The sequence below is a fragment of the Enhydra lutris genome, unplaced genomic scaffold (assembly GCF_002288905.1).
Source record: "Enhydra lutris kenyoni isolate GAN:26980312 unplaced genomic scaffold, ASM228890v2 scaffoldscaffold62, whole genome shotgun sequence".
In the NCBI taxonomy this organism is placed as follows: domain Eukaryota; kingdom Metazoa; phylum Chordata; class Mammalia; order Carnivora; family Mustelidae; genus Enhydra; species Enhydra lutris.
This window is the reverse complement of record NW_019154146.1, coordinates 16,021,202-16,044,902: the sequence shown is the minus strand read 5'-3', so window position 1 is coordinate 16,044,902 and position 23,701 is coordinate 16,021,202. Positions and strand designations below refer to the sequence as shown.

The 23,701-nt window shown below is 45.4% G+C and overlaps 1 protein-coding gene across 2 annotated transcripts in view; it reads left to right on the top strand.

The window, feature by feature from the left end:
• Positions 1-23,701, top strand: part of LOC111158692 (methylenetetrahydrofolate dehydrogenase (NADP+ dependent) 1 like) — a 185,219-nt gene that overhangs the window by 101,011 nt on the left and 60,507 nt on the right. For both annotated transcript variants that reach the window (XM_022520898.1, XM_022520899.1), the window contains exons 21-24: positions 7,741-7,880; positions 13,775-13,816; positions 14,631-14,731; positions 15,281-15,458. In XM_022520898.1, coding sequence (XP_022376606.1) covers positions 7,741-7,880; positions 13,775-13,816; positions 14,631-14,731; positions 15,281-15,458 — 461 coding nt within the window. The remainder of the gene's footprint in view (positions 1-7,740; positions 7,881-13,774; positions 13,817-14,630; positions 14,732-15,280; positions 15,459-23,701) is intronic.

Sequence of the window (23,701 nt, the reverse complement as noted above, 5' to 3'; positions counted from 1 at the left end):
CATCCAGTTTTCTTTTTTTTTTTTTCAGCTACAGCAATAATGCTAAGCTTCCCTTATAATTAATGGTTCATCCTGGTTTATTTAGTCTCCTTCTAGTCACTGAAAACAATTAAAACGTTCACAGGCTAGCCTACCTCAAGCTCCAGTTCAGAATTCATGTGCCTCTGTGACTTTGACCAGAGTCTTCCTGAGTTTCTCAGCAGACAGCTGCAGCTGGACGGACGTGTTTACATAGGGCAGAAAGTCGGTTCGAAGAGTCTGGTTTCCACTTCCTTTAGCGCTGTTCAGGAATTATAGCCCACGGTGCTTCAGAATGAAGTCAAGTCCGGCATATTCCTTGCTCCCTCCTGTACAAGGTTTAATTTTTGTTTCTGATTTGTTGGGAGAAAATAAAGGCTGGTGGAGTGGAGGCTGCAGTTTCATCCCTCCCTTTGTTTGGAAGAAATCCTTTCGAGGATTCGGTTAGCAGGATCGGCCCTGTGCAGACATACTTCTTTTCTCCACCCCTTTTGAGCCAAGTGGGTTGCAAGGGCTAGTTCTTCCGTGAGCCCTCTCACAGTTCATAAGCTCAAGTTCATGTCCCAAAGTGATGGGGAACTCAGTATTGTCATATATTTGATACCTATGTTTTTGCATGTATCATAAAGGAAAAAATTACTGCCATTATAAACTGGCTATAAAATCTGAAAGTTTTGATCTTCTGAGGACATATGGAATTGAAGACCCATTAGTTAGCCAGAAACTCAGAGGAAAATGATCTTGGTGCCTCAGTTTAACTTTATCTCAGAGCCAAGGAGGAGTTTTCCCAAGGTAAAACAAGCATAAGGGTCTAGAGTTAAAGCAGTTGTTGCAGTTTCTCCCACCATGTACCGGTGGTGATGAACAGCAACGTGAGAGATAGTGGCGGTCGTTCATGGCCCCCTCCAGTCCTGAGAAGGCAGATGCCTGGCTGGAGGAGGCTGGGAAGTCAAGGCTGGGGTCTGACTCTCCCAGCGGAAGAGGGCCGTTTGCTTTTCAGGAGGCCAAGTGGCCGAGGGAGTGTTCTCTGCTGTGGCCAGTTGCTGCGTTGGGTACCAAGCCCAGTGGAACCGGTCCTGAGAGCTTTGTCTCTGGGAGCTCTTTCCTTGTTGCCCCCGTGTACTCCCTACCCAACAGGACTTGGCCCTGTTGGCACATAGACCAAGAAGTAAGAGAGGATTATGATTCATAGTCCCTAGATTATTTGCTCCAAGAGAGAAAACAAATTTATGAATTCAGTTTAAGAAAGAAACAAATGCGTATCGTAATGAAGAAGACTCCAGATGTTGTCACAACAGATCCATATTGCAGTGAGAAAACAAGTCTGGGTGCACCTGTCAGAGTTCAGGCAAAGAATTCAGAGCTGTGTTTCATCTACCAAAATATTGAAGTACAAGGTGTCAAGATTTTCGGTGGAAGCAGAACCTACCAAGCAGTTCACCTGGAGGAAAGGAAAGCTGTGTGTTTAGTTGGCTCTGGGACAGGACGGCAGGGCGGGGACACTGGCACAGACTGCCATCAAATGGGCCTTGGTTTCATCCCGAGCTCCATCCCTCATAGCTGTGCGAGGTTGGGAAGAATGGCTTACCCTTAGCCTTACGAGCCGTTTGTGGCAGGTGAAGGTCCCTCGCAGGTGTTAAAGAGTGAAACAAGACAGACGACATCAAGTATGTTGCCTGACACGTAGGCGGTGCTTAGTGAACGTTAGTTCTGTGCTTTCTCTGTGCTTGGTCTCTAATTAGAATAGCTTTCCCCGTCGTATGTGTTTCTTCTTGGCAGGAAGACTGACCATTGCTCCCACCTGTGTTGTTCCATACTGAATTTTTTTTTGGTATCCATCCTTCCCTGCTCTCTCACGCAGTGAGTGCCGCACCCTCCAGTGAGGCCCTTGCTACTTTCCATCTCTAGAAATGGCCGTGGCGGAGTGGACATGCAGAAATTTTACTGTCACTGTCCTATTTCAGAAACTTATGGGATGTAAGGGTATCGTTAGCATAACAGTTTTATATAATTTTTTATTCCGGCATCTGCTGCATTTGTAACGTTCTCAGGGAAGAGTATCTAGACCATTTAAGGCTCCTTCGTCATGCTGGAACCATAGCAGTATTGACCTCTGTTGGTATTTTAGTGGATAATTCTGGTTTTTGGTTTTTTTAGAGGGGGGGTTGGTAAGGCTGCTGTGCATTGTAGGATATCTGGCAGCAAACCTGACTTCTACTTCCTAGATGCCGGTGACAGCAACAGAAAATGACTGCGGACGTTGCCAAATATCCGGGGTAGGGGGAGGGAGAATGGGGGCAGAATTAGCCCACATTAGAGAATGCCTGGTCTGTCCTTAAGGTTTGTGATTCCATAGCAACAGGGTCAATAAATGTACTAAAGCGAGGACCGAAGTCAGGGCATGCCCCCTCAAACTAATAATGCAGTATATGACCACTGAATTGAATTTATTTATTTATTTATTTATTTATTTATTTATTTATTTATTTATTTTAAAGCTCTTACCTATTTATTTGACAGACAGAGATCACAAGTAGGCAGAAAGGCAGACAGAGAGAGAGGGGGAAGCAGGCTCTCCACCAAGCAGAGAGCCCGATGTGGGGCTCAATCCCAGGACCCCGAGATCATGACCCGAGCTGAAGGCAGAGGCCTCAACCCACTGAGCCACCCAGGCGCCCCCTGAATTGAATTTAAATAAAAAATGTTTCTTAAAAGAAGTAAATGTGAAACAGACATGAATTCAAATTTATTATGTACTGATAAATAAGAAATGTTAAATACCAGAGGGAATTCAAGGAAGAAAAAGTACAATGGGGACAGTCAGAAAGATGTTCCTTTTTAAAGAGGCAATTCACATTTCTGTTTGTCATGTTACAAATGGACTTTGTTTCCTCCCTAAATGAAGACATGAGTACATACAGGAGTGCTTAAGAGCTAGGCGGCATAAGAGAGGTTCAGTAATTGTTAGATGAGAAAAAATGGAGGCTTTTCTTTAATGCTGAGATGCATGTATTTAATTAAAAGTGCTTTTAAATAGAATGTCAAGGGACAGAAAGCATGTAATGCAGAAGAGAGCCCTGAGCTGAGCATCCAAGGGACCCAGGACACCATCTCAGGAAGGTCACTGGCCAGGCGCCTTCCCCCAGAGCTCTAGAATTTTATGAGCCCATAATTTTTAGGTCCCCCCATGAGGTGGTAATGTAAATGCTTTTTTTTTTCTCGTAAGTCAGCTGATTGGTGCTTGCTTATCCCCGTCCTCATTGTGATAAAATCTTCAGTGCATTGTGTACTGCAAACTGGACACATGATAGATAATTTGATATAGAAAAATCATCTCTCTGCCTCATCGAAGAATTTCATAGACTCGATAGGTGCCTACAGTCAGGTTTTATTGTCATTTCTGCTCAGTTCGTCCAGTGTGGCTTGGGGCGCCCTCGCGGAGCGGCGCGGGAGGCAGGTGCCTGGTTGTGCAGTGTTGGTTTTCGTGCTGAGCTCTGTTTCCTGCGAAAGTGCTCACAGGTTTTGTCCAAACAGCTAGTCCCTTCCCAACGCAGACCCGCTGACACTTCCTTTCTGAACAGATTTTGGGTTATAACGTTGGAGTCAAGTCTTGCTTCCAAATCACGACCTAACAGCCTCTGTGCTTACACAGAGGAGTATCAGTTTCCTGTTTTCCGTCCTGCTGTCAGGTGAATAGCTATGACCTCCGCACTTCCCCCCCGCCCCCGAGAGATTGCCAGGACACATAATTGTTGTGGCACATGCATTTTCCTGCAAGCCTTTTTAAATATGCCGCTTTCAGAGGACTCCGTTACATGCTTTTCAAGAATGCAAAGTTGTAGTAAGTATCTTTGCTTTGTGACTCAAGCACAGGTGCCTATTAAGATCAACAGTAAGTAATTCTCAAGTGTGCACGTCCTTTGAAATTTATCAAAAGCCGTAAATAGGGTAAGTTCTAAATTGCTTATTTCTGATGGCTGGGAGTAGTTAGCTTACAGGGTGCTCTGCTGACCATTGTCAGGGAGCATCTGGGAACCAGAACCTGTCAGTGAGAGTGGCCTGTCCCCTGCTCGCTTCCAGACCCACAGATTCGCAAGACACAGACATAACAGCACTGCACACTGTCTGTTCCCAAGCCGACCCGTGTGGCTGTCCCCTATGAAGTGGTGCTTACGTGTGTGATTAACAATTGTGCACCAGCACACCTTCTCCACGCTCTGTTTTCCTTAGCAGCCCAGAATTCGAAAACAAATAACACAAATGATTCCATGCCGTATTCCGTGCAAAGTGTGAGAATCTGGCACTTTCTTCTGTTTTCTACACATTCTTTGCCTCCATATTTCCTTTGCATTTGGAAGCCGTAGCCCCTGGACCTCCATTACTGTATCCTGTTTCCTTCCCCAACTGCAGTTCTTTGTTACTACCTTTTTTTTCCCCCCAGTTTGTCTCTTCAGATACGGAATTAAGCTTAGCTGGCCTGTTTAGCCATCTGCGATGGCATACCTTTATCTGTGATGACCTTTATACCTTTTGTTAAGCCTGTTTTGCTACTGTAGGGAAAAAGGAAGCATGATAGGGTGATAGGAAAACATTTTTCATTGTTTAATTTTATTGTTTGTGTCCACCTGTCTCCCCTGAACGATGGCCGGGACTTGACCATCTCAGGCTCTGAATCGCACTCCGCTGGTTTCTTCACATCTCTGATCATTCATTCATTCGTGTGCACCCGGTACTGTGACAGGCACTGGACATACAGAGCTGAGTAGGACATGGTCCCTGGTCTCTGAGTGGGAGAGGCCATGTAAGTCTAGTTGGGACGCCACATGCAGAGAAAGGTGAGAGCACGGTAAAGGAGCAGACCACAGGGCCGGCCAGCTCTCCCTGAGAGGATCCGGGCAAGCTTCTGGAACATCTGAGCGGAGGCTGAGGCAGTGAGTTAAAGAAGAGAGGTGGGAGAGAGGAACGTTCCCGTTGTTCCCGTCTGGAGGAGGCTCGGAGATGACACAGTACGTGCGAGCTCTGCAGGAAACTCGATATTAGTGAAGAACCAGATTTCAGGCAGAGTGAACGTGGACGTGAGTGTGTACTTGAGGTTACATCGGGGTGGCCTTAGTTTTAATGATAAGGAACTTGGATGTTTTCCTTGAGGCAATAATGAGCTATTGAAGGGAGGAGAGCGTGGCCACCACATGCTAAAGTTTAAGGAGGGGAAGAGGTGGATTGTGAAGTGAGCTTGCAGCTTTTCAGCAGAATGAAAGGATTTTAAATGAACTGTGCTCTTCATATTGTTGTGGCCAAGTGTTAGAAAACTTTGCTATCCTCCCGCTGCCCTTTTGTTTTGTTTGTTTTAGAGATGCACAAGTTCATCAGTGCCTACTGTATGCCTTGCAGGGTCCGTTTCTCACACAGATACGCCCCCTTTCATCTTGGAGCTTGGTCTAATACAGGAGCTTCAAGTGGAAACAGGCGTCCGGCTGGAAAGACCTTGATCAAACACTGCACACAGTCATGTGTGTAGCAACACCGAGCAATTTCTTCAGTATAACAGCATTGAAAACACACACACGCACACTTGCTGCTTGACTCCCTGCACCTCAGAGCTGATCAGCCCAGAGAACAGGTTGTGTTGGTTGAGGTAACGGACTCCTCCGGTCATCGTGGATCATTTCTCTTCTCTTCCCAAATCAATTCCGCTCTTGCTCTCTCCTTTGCCTGCGAATCCTTTCACTCCTCCCTAAGCCCCTCTCTCCACCCCCAACTCCTTACTTCTCTGGTTGGAGAGATCCTGTGTCCCTCAGAGCCTGACTCCCATCATCCCCATTCTCCAGCCCTACCCCGCAGCCTCCATCCCTCCCCGCACCGCACCTCCTTCCCTCTGGTCCAATAGCAGACAGTCTCTCCCCTCAGCTCTCTGGAGAGCTTCAGGTTAGGGACCCTAATCCTGGGCCACTACCCCCCGAGCAAAATGCCTGGGCGTAGCAGGAATTGGCGAAATGCTTAAGAATTGAGTATGATTTCTAGCAAGTGGGAGAGTTGTTCTCTTGGTAACAGTGATGCGGACCATTTTTGCGAGTGCCTGCTACCCACCATAAGGCAGTAACGAAGTACTTGACATGTGTTATCTCGCTTAAATCCCCCAGCAAGTCAAATGAGGACATTGAGATTCTAGTAGGTTAAGTAACTCACCAGCATTCACTTGCTGCTTGTCACTGTTCAGCTGACAGCTCGTGTGCACAGCTGTCCGGACTGGATCTAGTCTGCCTGATACTAACCAGGAGGATGGTCACCGTTCCTCTTCTGGGAGCCCACTCTGTGATGATTTTTGACAAAACCAACTGAACATCCCTCTTCTGTGGGCCGCTGTACCACTCCCATGCTAAAGTCACCACGGCTTTTCCCAGGGGACCCCTGAGATAGAGATCGTTACTGTCCGTGATCTTCTCTGGTTTTGACCACCACTGATCAAATCACTAGAATTGTCCCAAATAGTGGTAAAAAGGAATGCTCATTCTGCTGTATCATTTACTCGAAGAAAATAAAATAAAGGACATAGTGACTTTATAGCTAAATTCATTCCAAATTGAATATTTTTAGAGAAATATTTTTCAATTTGTCAAAAGCATATCAGCAGTCATAAAAATTTTTTACATCCTCTGGCACCGTTCTCTCACCCTTGGGAATTTAGTCCAAGAATATAATTTGAAAGAGGTTAAATCTCATCTGCACAGATATTTTGTAGCATTATTTATATTGGAAACAACCCAAATGTCTAATAACAGGGGGAACAATTTTGTAAATCTTGATACATCCACCTAACAAAGTTATAAACTAAAAAAAAAAAAAAAAAAAAAAGTTATAAGCTGCCACTTAAGATCATAAATTTCGAAAGCTTGTAGTATAGGAAGAAAACTCTGAAAATTTTAAAGCAAAGGGGCAAACTACAAAATTCTACCTATTGTGTAAGAATTTACAAGCATATGAAGTACATAAAGGAAACCGTAAAGAATTAGAATGATGGGCTGGTGTACTTAGAATTCAAAATTATTATGCGACACTTCATGATTTTATTTTCTGAATTCTTGTTAAAATGTGTGGGAAGGCAAAGTTATGTGCGCCTCAGCTACCTCCACAGGAACATCTCTAGCAATTTGGGGCAGGAGAGGGCCTGGCTGAAGGTGATTGTCATCTGTGCTTATGCAAGAAGGTTGCTGTCTTATCAAGCCTGATGATTCATCTTCTTAAGACACTCAGCTAACTCGAATTTTGTCAATGGACAGAAATGACCGGGTGGCATTGAATAAATGATTCTGTGCATGTTGTAAAAAAGCAAAAAGGTTCTTCGACGGTAATCATGCTAACAATGTCCTTTGATACAATCTGGAACAGAATTTAAAAGTTGACAGTCCCATCTGTGGTAAATGCTTTGCTTTGGGTGGCCATAGCGGAAGAAGAATCTTGTCCTTGGCGATGAATCCTTAAGGCATGGTGGCCTAAAACAGAGTGGAGAGCCATCTTTTTAGAGAGCGTAAGGAAGTGGAAGGTTTTCTCTGCCTACGGGAGAATCATTTTACCGTTGCGTAGGAACAAGATGCAATGCAGGGGAGCAGCCTGGAGGTGGTGGCCACTTCAGCTGTCCTTTGAACCGGAGTCATACCGGGGATTGCCAAAACCTGCTCTTGTTTTGAGAAGCTGATAACAAGTTTCCACCTTCATTCTCCACAGTAACTGAAGCTGGCTTTGGTGCTGATATCGGGATGGAGAAATTTTTCAACATCAAGTGCCGAGCTTCTGGCCTGGTGCCCAACGCGGTCGTGCTGGTGGCGACGGTGCGAGCTCTGAAGATGCACGGAGGCGGGCCGAGCGTAAGTCCCCTGCTTCCTTCCCAGTAAAACACGTTTTAAAATTCAGATGAAGCAGAATTCCGCTTTTGAAAGCTTCAGACCTGCTCCATAGCTGTGGTATTTTTATATGTCTCCTTTTTTACAAATCACCCTTGTAAGGCTCTGGCCATTTGGTAAATTCAAGTAAACGGGGACTCTCACACAGTCATTTCAAAGCAGTATTTTGGGAAGGAGCAGAATGTGACCACCTTTTAGTCCTAAGAGTTATACCTGAAACTCAGGTCAACATTTTATAATCTCATGGTGATGGGAGGCTGGAAGCTCTTGTTCCTGAGCAGAGAACTTAAGGATTAGAGTGATTTCTTTTGTGGGTGAGGTTTGTTAGTGTTCATACACACAGTTTTTTTGGTTCACTGCACTGTCTCATCAGATTTCCTCCAGAACCATTTTCCTTCTGTTTCTGCTTATTCTGATTTCATTTTATAGCTCTGTTATGGCACTGAATTATTTCTAAAAGAGCTTTGCTTGGAAAAGACACCCTGTTTTAACATTTTTTTTAACAGACTTTTGATATTAACCTGCCTTATATACATAATTCACACACATTTGAAAGAAAATGTTTTTCTTTTTTCATTTTTAGTTTTTTTTTCAAAGGGAGAATAAGAAATGTTATACTGAGTAACATACTTCATCTTTGAAATAAAATTAAGTTGGAGCATCGTTATTATTTATACTGTTGTTACATTAGACAAACTACCAAATCAGATTGCTTAATTGGTAATACTGTGTATACAAAAGCCACATAATCAATGATTATTACGTAGCAGGAACAAGTAACAATTTCGCCCTTATGAAATATGTCTCTAATGGGCATTGTATAATCATTTTAGCAATTCTTTATCCTAGGAGAGTCTGACGTTATTTTATGCCATTTTATAGAGAAGGGATTTGAGGTTCAACCAGTTTGGAGAATGTGAGCAGTGTGACCAGGCCTGCCGAGAGCCAGATCCTAAGTCTGAGGTTTAGATCCAAATTCCTTTCTCTGTCCACCAGGCAGAGCTGAGCGTTAATGAAGGGTAAACATTGAATCCCAAATCCACTAGTAATAACGAACACTTCGGTAGTTCATTGTTGGCTAAAGCTTCATCATTAATTCAAATGTAAGATTGACAAAATGTATATTATTAAGCAGTCGATCCTGAGGAGTTCTGAGTTTGTTCAAAACACCATTTGTTGCTACAAGACTCCTGAACCTCAGATTTTGAATCTGTATACCAATTTCCGTTTTCAAAAAACTATTTCTGCTTCCATACAATGCATTTGAAATTCTCCCTCACTGTTTTGCACCCTGAATGTTCTAAAACCAAAGTGTTTTGATACTAGAAAGGGCTTAGAGATTGAGTCTGGCTCAGTCCTTATAAAGATGAAATGACTAAGCTAAGAGGAAGACTCACTGATTTGCTTCGTATCATCCCATCTTAGGGGACTAACCAGACTCAAGGTCTCTTGAGTTCTAGTTGAGTGTTTTTCCATACTCTCCTATCTGTCTCATTAAAAATTCTCTACATGGGGACGCCTGGGTGGCTCAGTTGGTTAAGCAGCTGCCTTCAGCTCAGGTCATGATCCCAGCGTCCTGGGATCGAGTCCCACATTGGGCTCCTTGCTCGTCAGGGAGCCTACTTCTCCCTCTGCCTCTGCCTGCCATTCTGTCTGCCTGTGCTCGCTCTCTCTCCCTCTCTCTCTCTGACAAATAAATAAATAAAATATTTAAAAAAAAAAATTCTCTACATGATTTATAATCCTGTTTTAGTTCATCTTAATGTATGTGCTTGTTTTATAGAGGTTGCTTTTCCCTCTGACCTTACTCTTTTGTACGCCTTCTACTTCACATCATGTTTCCGGCCCAGTGATTGTAAAAGGACTCACAAGGGGTAGGCACAGATCTGGGCAGAGGATGATAAAAAGAAAGGAGCGGGAAGCCTGGCAGAGCTTAGTATCCCTCTCCCGAGCTCCAGAAGAGCCTTCCCCACTGCACTGTTTTATGACTGTCTCTGTGTGTGTCTCTCTTTTCTACTCTGAATTCCTTGAGATAAGGGACTATGTCTTATTAATGTGTGTATCCCTAATGCCTGGCAGAGTCTGTATCCAGGAAATGTTTTCAACAACTAAATAATAGATGAACTTTCATCTTCTTAATCCTATACTCTCTATTATCCTTCTCAGTGTCTTTCCTTCGTACTTGAAACAACTCTGTGGTAATGTTTTTGATCATTATAATTTCTACTTCCTTTGGATATCATTACACAAATAACCATAGCGGCCTCTTATGTTTATCCAGCTTGTTTTTTTTCCATAATTTGTGCAGTGGAAAATCCTGTCCTCCTTGAACTTGCCCATTTTAGCCCCAATAATTTTAAATTCATATCCTGTCTTCCAAAGTGCTGACCATTCATGCTGCAGTGTAGGAACTAATATTGTTATACTGATGGATCCTTGATATCCTTTACAATTAATTCTTTAAATACATTGTATAAGAACCAATACACTGTGTATCCATGCCAAAAGAGATTTACTGTAAAAAATTGGCTCACACATTGTCAGTCTATGGAGGCTGACAAGGCCAAAATCTACAGAGTGGCTCACCAGGCTAGAGCTTTAGGAGGGCATCTTTCCAGTTCCAGTCCTACTCTTAAAGGCAGTCCGCTGGAGAATTCCTCTTGCACACAATCTTTTTCTTCTATTAGGGCCTTCAACGGACTGGATACGGACTAGCCACGTGGTGTGGGTGGGACAGAAAGGCAGGGCATGGATCTGTTTTACTCCACGTCCACTAATTTAAGAGAATAACCCCCAAAACACCCCACAGAAACACTCTGAATAATGTTGGACCAACTGTCTGCTACCCTGTGGCATGAACTGATACCTAAAATTAGCCATCCTGCCCGTTGCTACTGCTGTTCATGGACAGAGCAATCACCAGATCTTCTTTTCTTTCTTTCTTTCTTTTTTTTTTTTTAATATTAATAACAAGTTGGTCTAGTACTGTTTATTTAAATAGGCCCTCCTTCTGCTCTTTATGCCTACTTGGTGATACATGTGTAGGTCTTTTTCTGGGCTCTCTCTTCAGCTCCGCTGGTCTGCTTACATATCATTGTGTCTGTGCCGCACTGGTAGCCTTTATGGCAAACTCCACACCGGGGTGTTCTGTTTCTGCATGCACGCCTGGCCTGGTATCGGTCCTTTTGGCTTCCATATGTATTTTAGAATCAGCTCATAAACCTCCATAAAGAATCTTCTCAACATTTTTCCTGGAAGGGAATCGTGCCAAGAGGATATTTGCTGGGTTGCCATCTAAGATCATGGGATGCCTCTTCACTGATTTGGGTCTTTTTAAGTGTATTTTAGTAACGACTTACAGTTTATTTGACAAAGGGCTTCTCCATCTTTTTATGGATTTGTTACTGTGTACTTTACATTTTTGTATAGTGTAACAGGTTGCTTATGGATTCTTATATACTGTTTTTATATCCACTGACTTTTTTTTTTTTTTAAGATTTTATTTATTTGGCAGGCAGAGAGGCAGGCAGAGAGAGAGAGGGAAGCAGGCTCCCTGCTGAGCAGAGAGCCCAATGCGGGGCTCGATCCCAGGACCCTGGGATCATGACCCGAGCCGAAGGCAGAGGCTTTAACCCACTGAGCCACCCAGGCGCCCCTCCACTGACTTTTTAAAATTAAGGTGTCATCGACGCAAAACCTTACATTAGTTTTAAGTGTCAAATAGAATGATTGGACACTTGTGTCCATTACAAAAGGATCACAGGTCTCGTTAGCATCGGTCGCCAGGCATAGTTACAAGAATTTTCTTGCAACAAGGGCTTCTATGATCTACTCTCGGGGCACCCTGGTGGCTCGTTGTTTAAGTGTCTGCCTTGGGCTCAGGTCATGATCTCAGAGTCCTGGTATTGAGCCCATAGCGGGCTCCCTGCTCAGCAGGGAGTCTACGTCTCCCTCCCTCTGCCCCTCCCCCCTGCCTGTGCACATGGGCTTTCTCTCTCCCTCTCTCTCTATCTCAAATAAATAAAATCTTTAAAAAAAAAATCTACTCTCAGCAACTTTCAAGTATGCAGTACAGTATCCTTCTAGGATTTTCTTTTTTTTTTTTTTTTAAGATTTTATTTATTTATTTGACAGAGATCACAAGCAGGCAGAGAAGCAGGCAGAGAGAGAGGAGGAAGCAGGCTCCCTGCCCAGCAGAGAGCCCGATGCGGGGCTCGATCCCAGGACCCTGGGATCATGACCCAAGCCGAAGGCAGAGGCTTTAACCCACTGAGCCACCCAGGCGCCCCTCAAGTATTCAGTACAGTATTCTTAACTGTAGTTACAGACTATACATTACATCCCTGTGACTTTTAAATTGTCTTCTAAATTGTACTGATTTACCTGTAGACACTTGAGAGTTCCATGTGGTCAATCATGTCTGAAAATAATGACAGTTTTGTTTCTTCCTTTCTAATCTTTGTGCTTTTTTCTTGTCACTAACCAGGTCTTTCTAGCTGGCAGTGCAGTGTTAGGTAGGAGTGGTAACAGTGGGCCTCCTTTTATTATCCTGATCTAAAAGAGAATAGGTTTAATAATTCTTAACTAATATACAATTTTTCTATAGGTTTGTAGTGTATGTTTTTTATCAAATTAAGGAAACTGGCTTCTCTTCTTATTTTGTCAAGTTTTTATTCTAAATAAATGTTGAATGACTTCCTTCGTCTCTTGAGATGGTATGGTTTTTCTCTTTAATTTATTAATATTACAAATTATATTACTCAATTTTAGTACTCCATCTTTAAACTGCCCTTGCTACCCCCTATGTTGTTGTGAGAAATGGGCCACCCAAAGGGAAGAGTAAGGGCAATTACTTTAACATTATTTAGAATTTATTGAGAATGATGGTACACCTTGTATAAATCAGGTTTCATTCAAATTATAAGTCTCATTTTATGCTAGGATAATGGGCACCAGTGAGAAAGTTCTCAATATTGGCTCCAGTTAGAATCACCTGGGGAGTTTCTCAGTGTTACTGATCCTGGGTCTCACTCCCAGAAATCCTGGTTAAATTGGCCTGGGTGGAGCCCAGACAGACACCAGTGTTTCTTAAAAGCTTCCAGTAAGACTCTTATGTTCAGCTGGGGCTGCCAGTTGTTGGTTTAAAAGCACATTTTGTGCTTTTAAATGCAGCTTTCTGAAAAGTGACCATGATTTGTTTTTCCTTCAGATCTTTATCAGAGTAAGCTTTTTTTTTTTTTTTTTTTAAAGCAAAAACAAAGGGGGCAGGATAAATTGGTCAGGATTCCCAGTAACAATAAATAAATCCTGTTCACTCCAGTGTTTAGTACGATGCCAATTAACCGCTGTTTATTTTTTTTAAAGATAAGAAAACCAAGCCCCCAGATTGGCAAACACGTGGGCAAGTTGCTGGTTTCCAAGCAAGTTACCCTTGTCTGATCCACTCAAGTCTTTTCAATATATTTGGGCTTTTCAGCGCGCCCAGCGTGCTGGGCGCAGTTCAGTAAAAGGCATGTGCTCTGAGAGCTCCCCACTACCGTGGCCATGCCTTTGTGGATGTATTTGGCTTCCATGGAAGTGGGTTCAGGAGATGAGTGACAGAAGTGGGGCTGTGCACCTGCCGGGCGAGCACAGTATTGGAGGTGGGTGCAGGTGTGTGGGCAGGAGAGAGGGCGGGAGAAAGGAGGTCCTTCAGCCCCTACAGAAGCAAACACTGCAATCCAGTAGGGCTCATTCGCATGCATTTTCCCCGAAGCGGCTAGAAATCCAACCTACCTGGCTACTCTTATATGTGACAAGTATCAGAACAAGCATTCTCATGGGTTTATTCCCTTCATTTTTGCCTTTTCTTGTCTCAGGTAACTGCTGGGGTCCCGCTAAAGAAAGAGTACACCGAGGAGGTAAGGACAGGTGCCCTGAAGGCGTCTGCACAGAACCGTTTAAATCCAGTGAACCGTGGGCCTGCCGCCGGATCTCAGTCATGAATGAGCCCTCCACCAGTGGCCTCTTGAAAACCACTTCTCTCATGATCCCAGAGGAAACGGGTGGGGGCGAGGGATAAAGTCCATGCAGTTAACTTTCCATTCTCAAGAAATGATGACTGTAGGGTTCATGTATGTACTGTTTCCTGCCCTCTGAGCAGCCATCGGAACAGGAGCCCAGTCTCCAGCACAGACACAAACATGAAGCTTATACCCTCGTATTCTTCTGCTGGCGGGGGGTGGGGGGAGCTGCCTTTTGGAGCATATACAGTTGGCTTTATCACTAGCTTGAGTTCCTCAACTCTTGGGTAGACTTTGATTTACTGGCGACAGTACCTCTTAGCTCCTACAGGTGGCACCAGGGATTTGAGCCCAGAATGGCTGACCCACACTCCTCACCCTCCCCGGGGCCCGTGCCCTCCTGTCTCCCAACCTACAGAGAGCAGGCTCATTGCGTATGCCCCGGCCAGCAGCCAGCAGCAGGAATAGCCGCCTGGCCCAGGACCCCGGTACACCATTGGACCCAGAAAGGTTTCAGAAATTATTCTGCCTCTGAGCTTCCTCCTTCTGTACGCCACCTTTTCTTGGAGGAAAACGTGTTTTATGGGCTTGTTTCACGGCTTCTAGGACAGTAAAGGGAGCGGGTTGGAAGCAGAACCTGCCAGAATGGACTTGCCAGCGTAGTTTGGCAGCTTTGGTGGGAGGCGTTCATGGGGGTCTGGTTTCCTTCCAGAACATCCAGCTGGTGGCAGACGGCTGCTGTAACCTTCAGAAGCAGATCCAGATTGCTCAGCTCTTCGGGGTCCCCGTTATCGTGGCTCTGAATGTCTTCAAGTAAGTGAAGCCGCTGCTTCGCATGTGGTCCTCTTGCCGGCCGCCCTGTGAACTCTCTGGGTGCCTGGAGGAAGTTTGGTCTTTCGAAGGCTTCATCTGAAACTATATAGAAATACTCTGCTCTTTCTGTCTGTTTGTTGGGGTTGGGTTGGGTTGGTTTCATTTTAGCAGAAGTCTCTCAAATGTTTATGGGAAATGAAATCTATATAGTGAGTTAACCTTTCCTTGGCTCTTATTTATTTATTATTTTTTTTAATTCCACCCAGCATTTCTGTGTGAAAGACTGTGGATGATCAAAGGGTTACGTTACGGAATTTTCTCAATAAAACCCTTAACAACTTGAAATATTTGAGTCCTGTTGGAGAGGCTTTTCTTCCTCCCCCCAATGCTTTCCTTTAAGTCTGATTTATTTAAACACAACGTAACCACTTTTGATGTTGAAAATATATGCAGTGTTAGGGAGCAAAGTTCTGTATAAACGGTTAGTCTTTCTTTAAAAACATCACTAAATGAATACAGATGCAAAACCGCAAACGTTTTCATCACCAGGACCGACACCCGCGCCGAGATTGACTTAGTTTGTGAGCTCGCGAGGAGGGCTGGAGCCTTTGATGCGGTCCCCTGCTATCACTGGGCCGTCGGCGGGAAGGGGTCCGTGGAGCTGGCTCGGGCTGTGAGGGACGCCGCCAACAAGGGCAGCCGCTTCCGGTTCCTGTATGACGTTCAGGTAAGCTCAGTGGCCATGAGAGCGGCGTTTCTCCCACCCCCACCGTGCATCGGGCCGGTGCGGAGAGTTTGGCAGTGCTCGTCCTGTTTATTGGCCACAGCAACCCTCCAGATATGGAAGCTGCAGGGGAAGAGGGTTGAGCCACCTGACCAATGCTGGTGGCCAAGGACACAAGCTCTCCCTGCCCCAGGACCTGTGCTCTCAAAGCTCCGCTCTACTCTCCAGGAGCAGGCCTCAGCGAGGACGGCTTTGGGGAACGGGGTTGAACAGCTAACGCATTCAGGGCTTAGTCTTTTGAGCTACTTCTTAAGGCTTGTGAAATCAGGAGCAGTGTTTTCCGCGTCCCTTTCTGCCATGGTTCTCGTCTTTCACTGTGGTTTTTTGGAGCTGTATGTATGATATTTGTAAAATACATTTAGTTGTAGAATACACATGACCTGTCACTCACCGTCTCTGCCATGTTGGGGTGTACAGCTCAGTAGCATTAAGGACATTCACATTGGGGTGCAACCCCTTCCCCCATCTCCAGAGCTCCTTGCAAAGCCTAAAGTCTACACCCGTTAAACCCCAGCTCCCCACCGCCACCCCCACCCCTGGTAGCCACCCTTCCACTTTCTGTCTCTATGAGTCTGACTGATCTCTGTATCTCATATAAGTGAAACCATCCAGTTCTTGTCTTTTTCATGACGGGCTTGTTCTCCATCTCGGTCCTTTCATGCTGCTGGAAGAAACAGCCCAGACGGGGTCGCCAGTGAACAGTGGAAGTTCATTGCACACAGTTTTGGAGGCTGGGACGTCCAAGGTCAAGGCTTGGGCAGGCGTCTGGTGGGGCTGGTTTCCTCTGTCATGCAGCTCCGTCTTCTCATTGTATCCTCAGGTGAAAGAGAAGTGGGGTCTCTAGTTTCTGTTTTAGGGGGGCACTAATCCCATTCATGAGGGTTCCGGTCCCATCACCTCATCACCCTGAAAGCCCCCCGTCCTAATTCCATCAACTTAGTTGCCCCCAAAGTCCCCATGTCCCCTAACACTGATCACATTGACAGTCGGTCTTCAGCAGATGAATGGGGGGGCAGGGCGTGCAAACGCTCGGTCTCCGTCATTTGCTCAGAGTAACGTCAGGGTTCACCCGTGTTTTTGCACATCCCTGCCATCGTGTGTGTAGGTTACATTTTGTCGATTCACTCACCCGTCGGTGGCCATTTTGGCTAACTACACTTCTTGACTTATAAAAAATGCTGCTTTGAACATGTGTATAAAAATATCTCTTTAAGAGTCTGCTTTCAGTCCTTTGGGTCATCCACCCAGCAGTAGAGTTGGTCGATCGGCTAATGCATTTTTAAACAGCTGCGTACGGAGCCTTCAGTCAGGAAATCTGAACCTCCCAGGACCTCCCTCCGTTCGTCTCAGCCCCCGTCCACACCTCTATTTTGAATTCTTGCAGCTTCGGCTTTGGCTGCTGGGTTTGTCCCCATCAACAGCCCGTGACTGTCAGAGCGCTCAGCATTTAAGCCGGTGGCTGCTTCTCCCAGTCCTTCATCCCTCGCACACCCTGTGGGTCTCTCAGATGTCACAGACGTTAACGTCGCTCCTCCTTCCAGCTCAGATGCATAAACCGACAGCATAGGGGCATAGAGGACGAGCGGCATTATCGAAGTTCAGAGTCCCGTCATCCAACGGCTCGACATTAGTCTTACTGCTAAGCCCCACGCTCCCCGAGGGCTTGCTGGGTGCCAGGCATGGGGGCATCTCGTGCTCGGTAGCTGCTTCACCTCAGCCTCCGTGTTGAGTAGAAACTGATGGTGTTCGCCCCATTTATACCCGAAACTAGAGTCAAAGGATGTCGCTCAACTGCCCAGTGTCCCGTACCCTGAAAGACGCAGAGCTGGGAGAGTATCTGGAAGGATGGAGGTGATCATCCTGCTCTGTTTTTCAGAATTCAGCCTGTGTCTGAAAGCGGGGGTCAAGGAGGGGGAGCTACTCCTTAACGGGGGGGACCTGCCCACAGAGGAAGGACAGTGGTGACAGGCATAGGATCCGTACAAAGTGAGGGGCATTGTGGGCATTCCGTAAATGTATGTGGATGGAAGAATTTCAGGACTGAATTGGGGATGGTTAGACCACAGAAGGTTTATCATGTGGAAGGACCATGTCATGAACAAGAGACAGGCGTGTTCTGGGTTATGGGGTGGGGGGGAAGGGGGTGAGGATCCGTAGAGGGAGGAGACCTGGGTTCTACATAAAGAAAAATGGTCTAGCTGGAAGAAGTTCGTTCTCTGACCCTGAAGAAGGAAGCAGAAGCTAGATGCGTGCCTGAGCAGTGGGCGTTCCGAAAGGGACCATCCCGTGGGGGCCAGCCCGGATGCTCTGTGCTCCTTCCCAAGGCTTTCTGCCCTGGCGAGTCTACCTGGTGGTCTGCAGTGCCTGTCCCCGCCCTGGGCCCTCTCACACAAATCACCATCAGGGCCTCGCTCTCTCTGGCCTGCTCTAGGAGCCTCCGACCATTGCCATCTGATCTGGAACCAGCCCACTCTGAGTGGCAAAGGCAGTTTCTGAATGAAGGATTTCACAAAGTAGGGCTTTTTTTCTTTTGCTTTTTTCTTTTTTTTTCTTTTTCTTTTTTTAAAGATTTTATTTATTTGACAGACAGAGATCACAAGCAGGCAGAGAGGCAGGCAGAGAGAGGAGGAAGCAGGCTCCCCGCTAAGCAGAGAGCCCGGAGCAAGGCTTGATCCCAGAACCCTGGGATCATGACCTGAGCTGAAGGCAGAGGCTTCAACCCACTGAGCCACCCAGGAGCCCCAGTAGGGCTTTTTTTAAGGAAACCTTCCCAAGTGAAAAGAAAGTGGGTTAAGAGAAGTGTTTCTGAGTTACACTGTCTCACATAGGCACTACCCCAAAAATGAATCCCTTTCCTTTCCAGTATTTTCATTTTCTTTCTGAATTCCCATCCACATGGAGATAATGCTGTTAAAATGTCCGCTTTCCTATAAATAGGGGGGACATTTATTATACTGTGGACTAAAGTCCTGCATTTGCTAGGATTCTTGCCTCCTTTGGCAGCATACTCTTCTCCCTTTTCTTATAACACAGAAATTAGATGTGGATCGTATAATTATTTATTAGAGAACCAACAGCATCTCAGCATATCACTGCACAACGAGAAGAATGATTGCTTCACTGTGTATTGCCTCCCTAAGAGCTGTGTTCCTCACATTGGCAAGATGATTTTAGATAATAGAAGACCATTTAGAATCTTGTCTAGAAATCGGTATTCCTTGGTGCAGTCCGTAACACAGCTCAAACTTTTCTTCCCTCGCCATTTCTTATATCGTGTTGGCGAACCTTTACAAACTAACTCATGGTTTTCCTGAAACTCTTCATTCCCCCTCAACGAACCCTTCCGCGCTTGGCAGGTTGATATGTGTGGGATTGCCGTACAGGAAAAAAGAAATAATAAAGTACTTTGGATAAATCACCCCGCTGCCTTCACTTCTCAGTGCAGACTGGACTCCTGTGGGCCCTCTGCCATCTCCCCAGACTGTGTTCCTCCAAGAACGCATTCCCTGCAGGGCTGATGGCGTCCTGTTTCTGCCCTGGTTCTGTGTTACTGAAGAAGGTCACCTGAGACCATGTGGAGGCATCTGACATAGTGTAGGAGCGCAGGACATGATGCTTTCGTATGGAAAGTAGGAGTCATCTCAAAACTGCAGTGGAAGGAGGAACAGCTAGAGAGGAGAAGAAACACTTGACCTCAGAGATACTATGGGGTGGGACAACCCCCAGGGTGAGAGGCTTGATGGTGATGAGCCCAGAGTTGAAGCAGGAAACAGGCTGTTCTGGCTTGGGGGGCTTCCATGCTGAACTTGACAGAAAATGGAGTTAAGCAACCACTGTTCTTCAGACAACAATTCTCAACATCTTTTATCAGAGTAGCTTTTTTTTTTTTTTTAAGATTTTACCTTTAGGGGCGCCTGCGTGGCTCGGTCAGGTAAGCATCTGCCTTCAGCTTAGGTCATGATCCCAGGGGTTCTGGGATCCAGTCCCGCATCAGGCTCCCTGCTTAGCTGGGGGTGTGTTTCTCCCTCTCCCTCTGCCCCTCCCCACCCCCACCCCCCGCTAGTGCTCACTCTCTCTCAAAAAGGATAAAATATTTTATTTTTAGATAATCTGCACCCCCAGTGCAGGGCTTTAATTCACAACCCCAAGATTAAGAGGTGCCCCCAGAGTCGCCTCTAATTCAAGAGTAGAAAACTTTTTTTTTTAAGTAGGCAACTTTTGATTATGGAACTGGGAGCAGCTGGTGATTAATTCTGAAAATAACTTTTTAAAACAGGGAATAAGAAGGGCACCTAGCTGGCTCAGTCGGTGGAGCGTTCAACTCTTGAACTCAGGGGTTGTGGGTTTGAGCCCCACGTTGGATGTAGAGATAACTTAAAAATAAATTTTTTTTAAAAAATTTTTAATAAAAAAATAAAACAGGAGTGCCTGGGTGGCTCAGTGGGTTAAAGCCTCTGCTTTCGGCTCAGGTCATGTTCCCAGGGTCCTGGGATCGAGCGCCGCATTGGGCTCTCTGCTCAGCAGGGAGCCTGCTTCCCTTCCTCTCTCTCTGCCTGCCTCTCTGCCTACTTGTGATCTCTGTCAAATAAATAAATAAAATCTAAAAAAATAAAATAATAAAACAGAGAATAAGATGCAGTGGCCTAATTGCTTAAAGGAAATGTATCTGGTGAGAATAAGTATGTTTAAACTTAAGTTCCTAAGGTTTCCTTACAACCCTTTGGGATAATCACACTCCCCCAGAAGTCATTTGCTCTGTAACTTTCCCTTTTGTAGTGGGACTTTTGACAGTTAAATCTTTATCGTTGACCCATATAATCGCTCTATTCCCACAAGCACATAGGAAAATAGTAGCAGAAAGAAAAATGAATCTTACGGTTTATTAGCTTTCAAATCCCTGTTCCGTGCGTTATTCCCAGCACATCTCCCCCAGTGCCTTGGGGTGTGTGGGCTCAACTCCATGTTTCAAACACTTGGAGAAGGTGAGGGACTTGCCCCATAACAAATGGGCACTTGATGGAAGGAAAAACATATTATAGTTAAAAGAAGAAAGGAGGTCATGGAGAATTAAGTTTAAATCTTGCCTGGGCCTCCTGTGGTGGTTATTGATTTGAGCAAGCTAACTCCTCCCCCTGAGCCTCAGCCTCTTTATCTAGAAAACCGTGTCAGTTACTGACACCAGCGGCCCCAAGTGGCTGTGAGGACCAAATGGAAAGCCTCAGAGTAGAATGCAGGAACATAGGAAGCAGGCGGTCCCTCTCTCTTCACATTCACTTCCGGAGAAAACTTCCTGAATTGACCTTCAAGATTGTCTTGTAGGGGCGCCTGGGTGGCTCAGTGGGTTAAAGCCTCTGCCTTTGGGATCAAGCCCCACATCAGGCTCTCTGCTCAGCAGGAAGCCTGCTCCCCCCGCCCCCGCCTGCCTCTCTGCCTAATTGTGATCTCTGTCTCTCAAATAAATCAATAAAACCTTAAAAAAAAAATTGTCTTGTAACGCAGGTGACTGTGTTAGCCTCTAGAATTGGTTTCCTGGTCACGTGGGTTGAAACCAGGAATTAGAAGCCAAGTTTCCTCTTGTACCGAGAAATGAAAGCCGCCAAATTAAAGGAAGATGGGACTGGGAGCCATTAGTGGTGGAGTAAAAAGTCAGTCACTTGTGCAAAGGCTCTGGGGCCCGGAAAGTCAGCTTGCAAATCCGACTGACTCGTGTTTGTGAAATCAGGAGTTAAGGTTGAAAATCATCTTCATATCCTTCCTCTAACCTTGCAAACATTTCGAGATATAACCTTGACAGCGAGAGAGGATAGTGTTTGTTTTTATTAAAAGGTCTTTCCTGTGCTTTGTGCGAAGCCACTCTCTTGATCGCAGCGGGGACTGGATGGAGATCAAAACAGACCATCCCGGCCGGGAGAGAGGACTGAGCCCAGGGCAGCCAGCGTCCCTGATTTCTGAGTGTGTTTGGGGGAGTTTGCTCTCCTGCTGGTCTGTTTGAGGCAGGGGGCTTCGGGGCGGTATTTAGGTTGGCTGTTGAGGAATTTTTTTCTGTTTCTTAATGATTCAAACTGAAATATACGTCCGTTCTTACGGTGGTTTTGTGAGCTCTCCTTCAATCGGCCTACAGGCGTTTGCAACTAGAGCCTCAAATTTGAAATAAATAAATAAAGATATGTATAAATACTTCTATATGTGTACATATAATTATTTAAATTGTGGTACAAATATATATAATGTGAGATTTCCCATTTTAACCATTTTCTAAACATACAGTTCTGGGGCATTAAGTGTACTCACATTGTATATATAGTTATAATTGATAGGATTTTATTTTTTTTTTAAAGATTTTATTTATTTATTTGAGAGAGAGAGAGAGGGCGAAAAAGAGTATGAGCAAGGGGGAAGGGCAGAGGGAGAGGGACAAGCAGACCCTGCACTGAGTGTGGAGCCCCACGCAGGACTTGAACTCACAACCCCAAATTGATAGGATTTTAAAACTTAAAATGATATGTATGTTCTGTATGTCTTCTATATTTCCCAGTAATTGGGAAAAAAGAAGAAAAAAACCGCTGTTAGGGAGAAGGGATGTGCTTTGTTTTTGTCGTTGTTGTTTTTTGGGGTTTTTTTGCCCTGGTCCTTGTGCTATTATCTCCCCCTCTCAGGCCTTTTGACCTCCTTTGGCTCCTTCCTCCCTTTTTCAGACTTACCCTCGGCCTGCCTGCTCCCACTGACACTTTCAGCTCTCTCCCCTTGCTGTGCAACAGAATGTTTGGAGTGTTCTGTAGAAAGCGGCCCCTTCTATTTTCCAGACAGTTCGGCATCTCATTCAGAAATCCTACACTCTCTCGCGTTCTGCTTTCTATTATGATCGAGCGCTGGTCTTTGAACCCAGGCTTCTTCAAGCCCATCGTCAGCCTCTTGTCCCTGGCCTCCTTTCCACGATTCAGCTGCAAATTCCCACATGGCCTCCCCTTAACCAAACCACCCCCTTCTGCAGACACACGTCAGATCTCCATCAAACTAAAATTCTGTTTCAGCCCTGGCTTCTGTGTTTCCTGTCAGGTCTCATCTGGCCTGCAGTGTCTCACGTACCCCGTCAGCCCACGGGCTACTTCATTCATCGGTACCTGGTAGGTTTCATCAGACCAGAGCCTGTGGTTAGAGCCATCCTGGCTTCCTCAACGCGTCCTGCTCCGCCCGACGTGGTTCCAGCAGAGCACGTCCCAGCTTTGTTGCCTGGACACTAGAAATAGCACCTGATGGGAAAGGAAGGGAGGTCTCTATCTGTTTCAGCTGGGCATTCCACAAGGATTCCTCTAATTTCATTTAAATGCTCCCTTCTAACATGAAACGTGACATGTCACTAAGATAGAAGTTTCCAGAAATGCATTCTTGGCCCTAAAATCACAGACCAATTAAGAAAGGCTGAGGGATGTACAATGGCCTGTCAGTGTCCCACCACATGTTAGCCAGCCACGTTCTGCCACCGCTCCATCCGTTCCCTGGACATTCTGACGTAAATTTAGGTGACAGGAGACCACTATGTAGCAACAGGATCCATCTCCACTTAAGGAATGTTACTTGATATTATCACAGATATTATCCTTGAAGGTACCACATACAACATACCACTTCAAAGGAGACACCCACTCTAGGTTTTTTAAGGAAAAATAACATATGGACTTTCAGTCACTCCAGTATTAGAGAGTTTGGGGACTTGTTTAGTAATCATTCTTTATCAAAAAAAAATGATTTCTGTTTCCTTTCATCATTAAGTACAGTTGACCCTCGAGCAGCACAGGTTTGAACCTTCTGGCTCCACTCATGCTGATCTTTTCCAGTAAATACAGCAGAGTTTTGTAAATGTATTTTCTTCTTTTCTTTCTTTAAAGATTTTTTTATTTATTTGACAGAGAGAGACACAGCGAGAGAGGGAATACAAGCAGGGGGAGTGGGAGAGGGAGAAGTGGGTTTCCCACCAAGCAGGGAGCCCGATGCGGTGTTTAATCCCAGGACCCTAGGATCAGGACCTGAGCCAAAGGCAGACGCTTAATGACTGAGCCACCCAGGCGCCCCTGTATTTTCTTCTTATGGTTTTCTTAATAACATTGTCTCTTCTCTAGCTTACTTTGCTGTAAGAATACAGTGTGTAACACACGGAACCTAGAAAATACATGTTAATCAGCTATGTT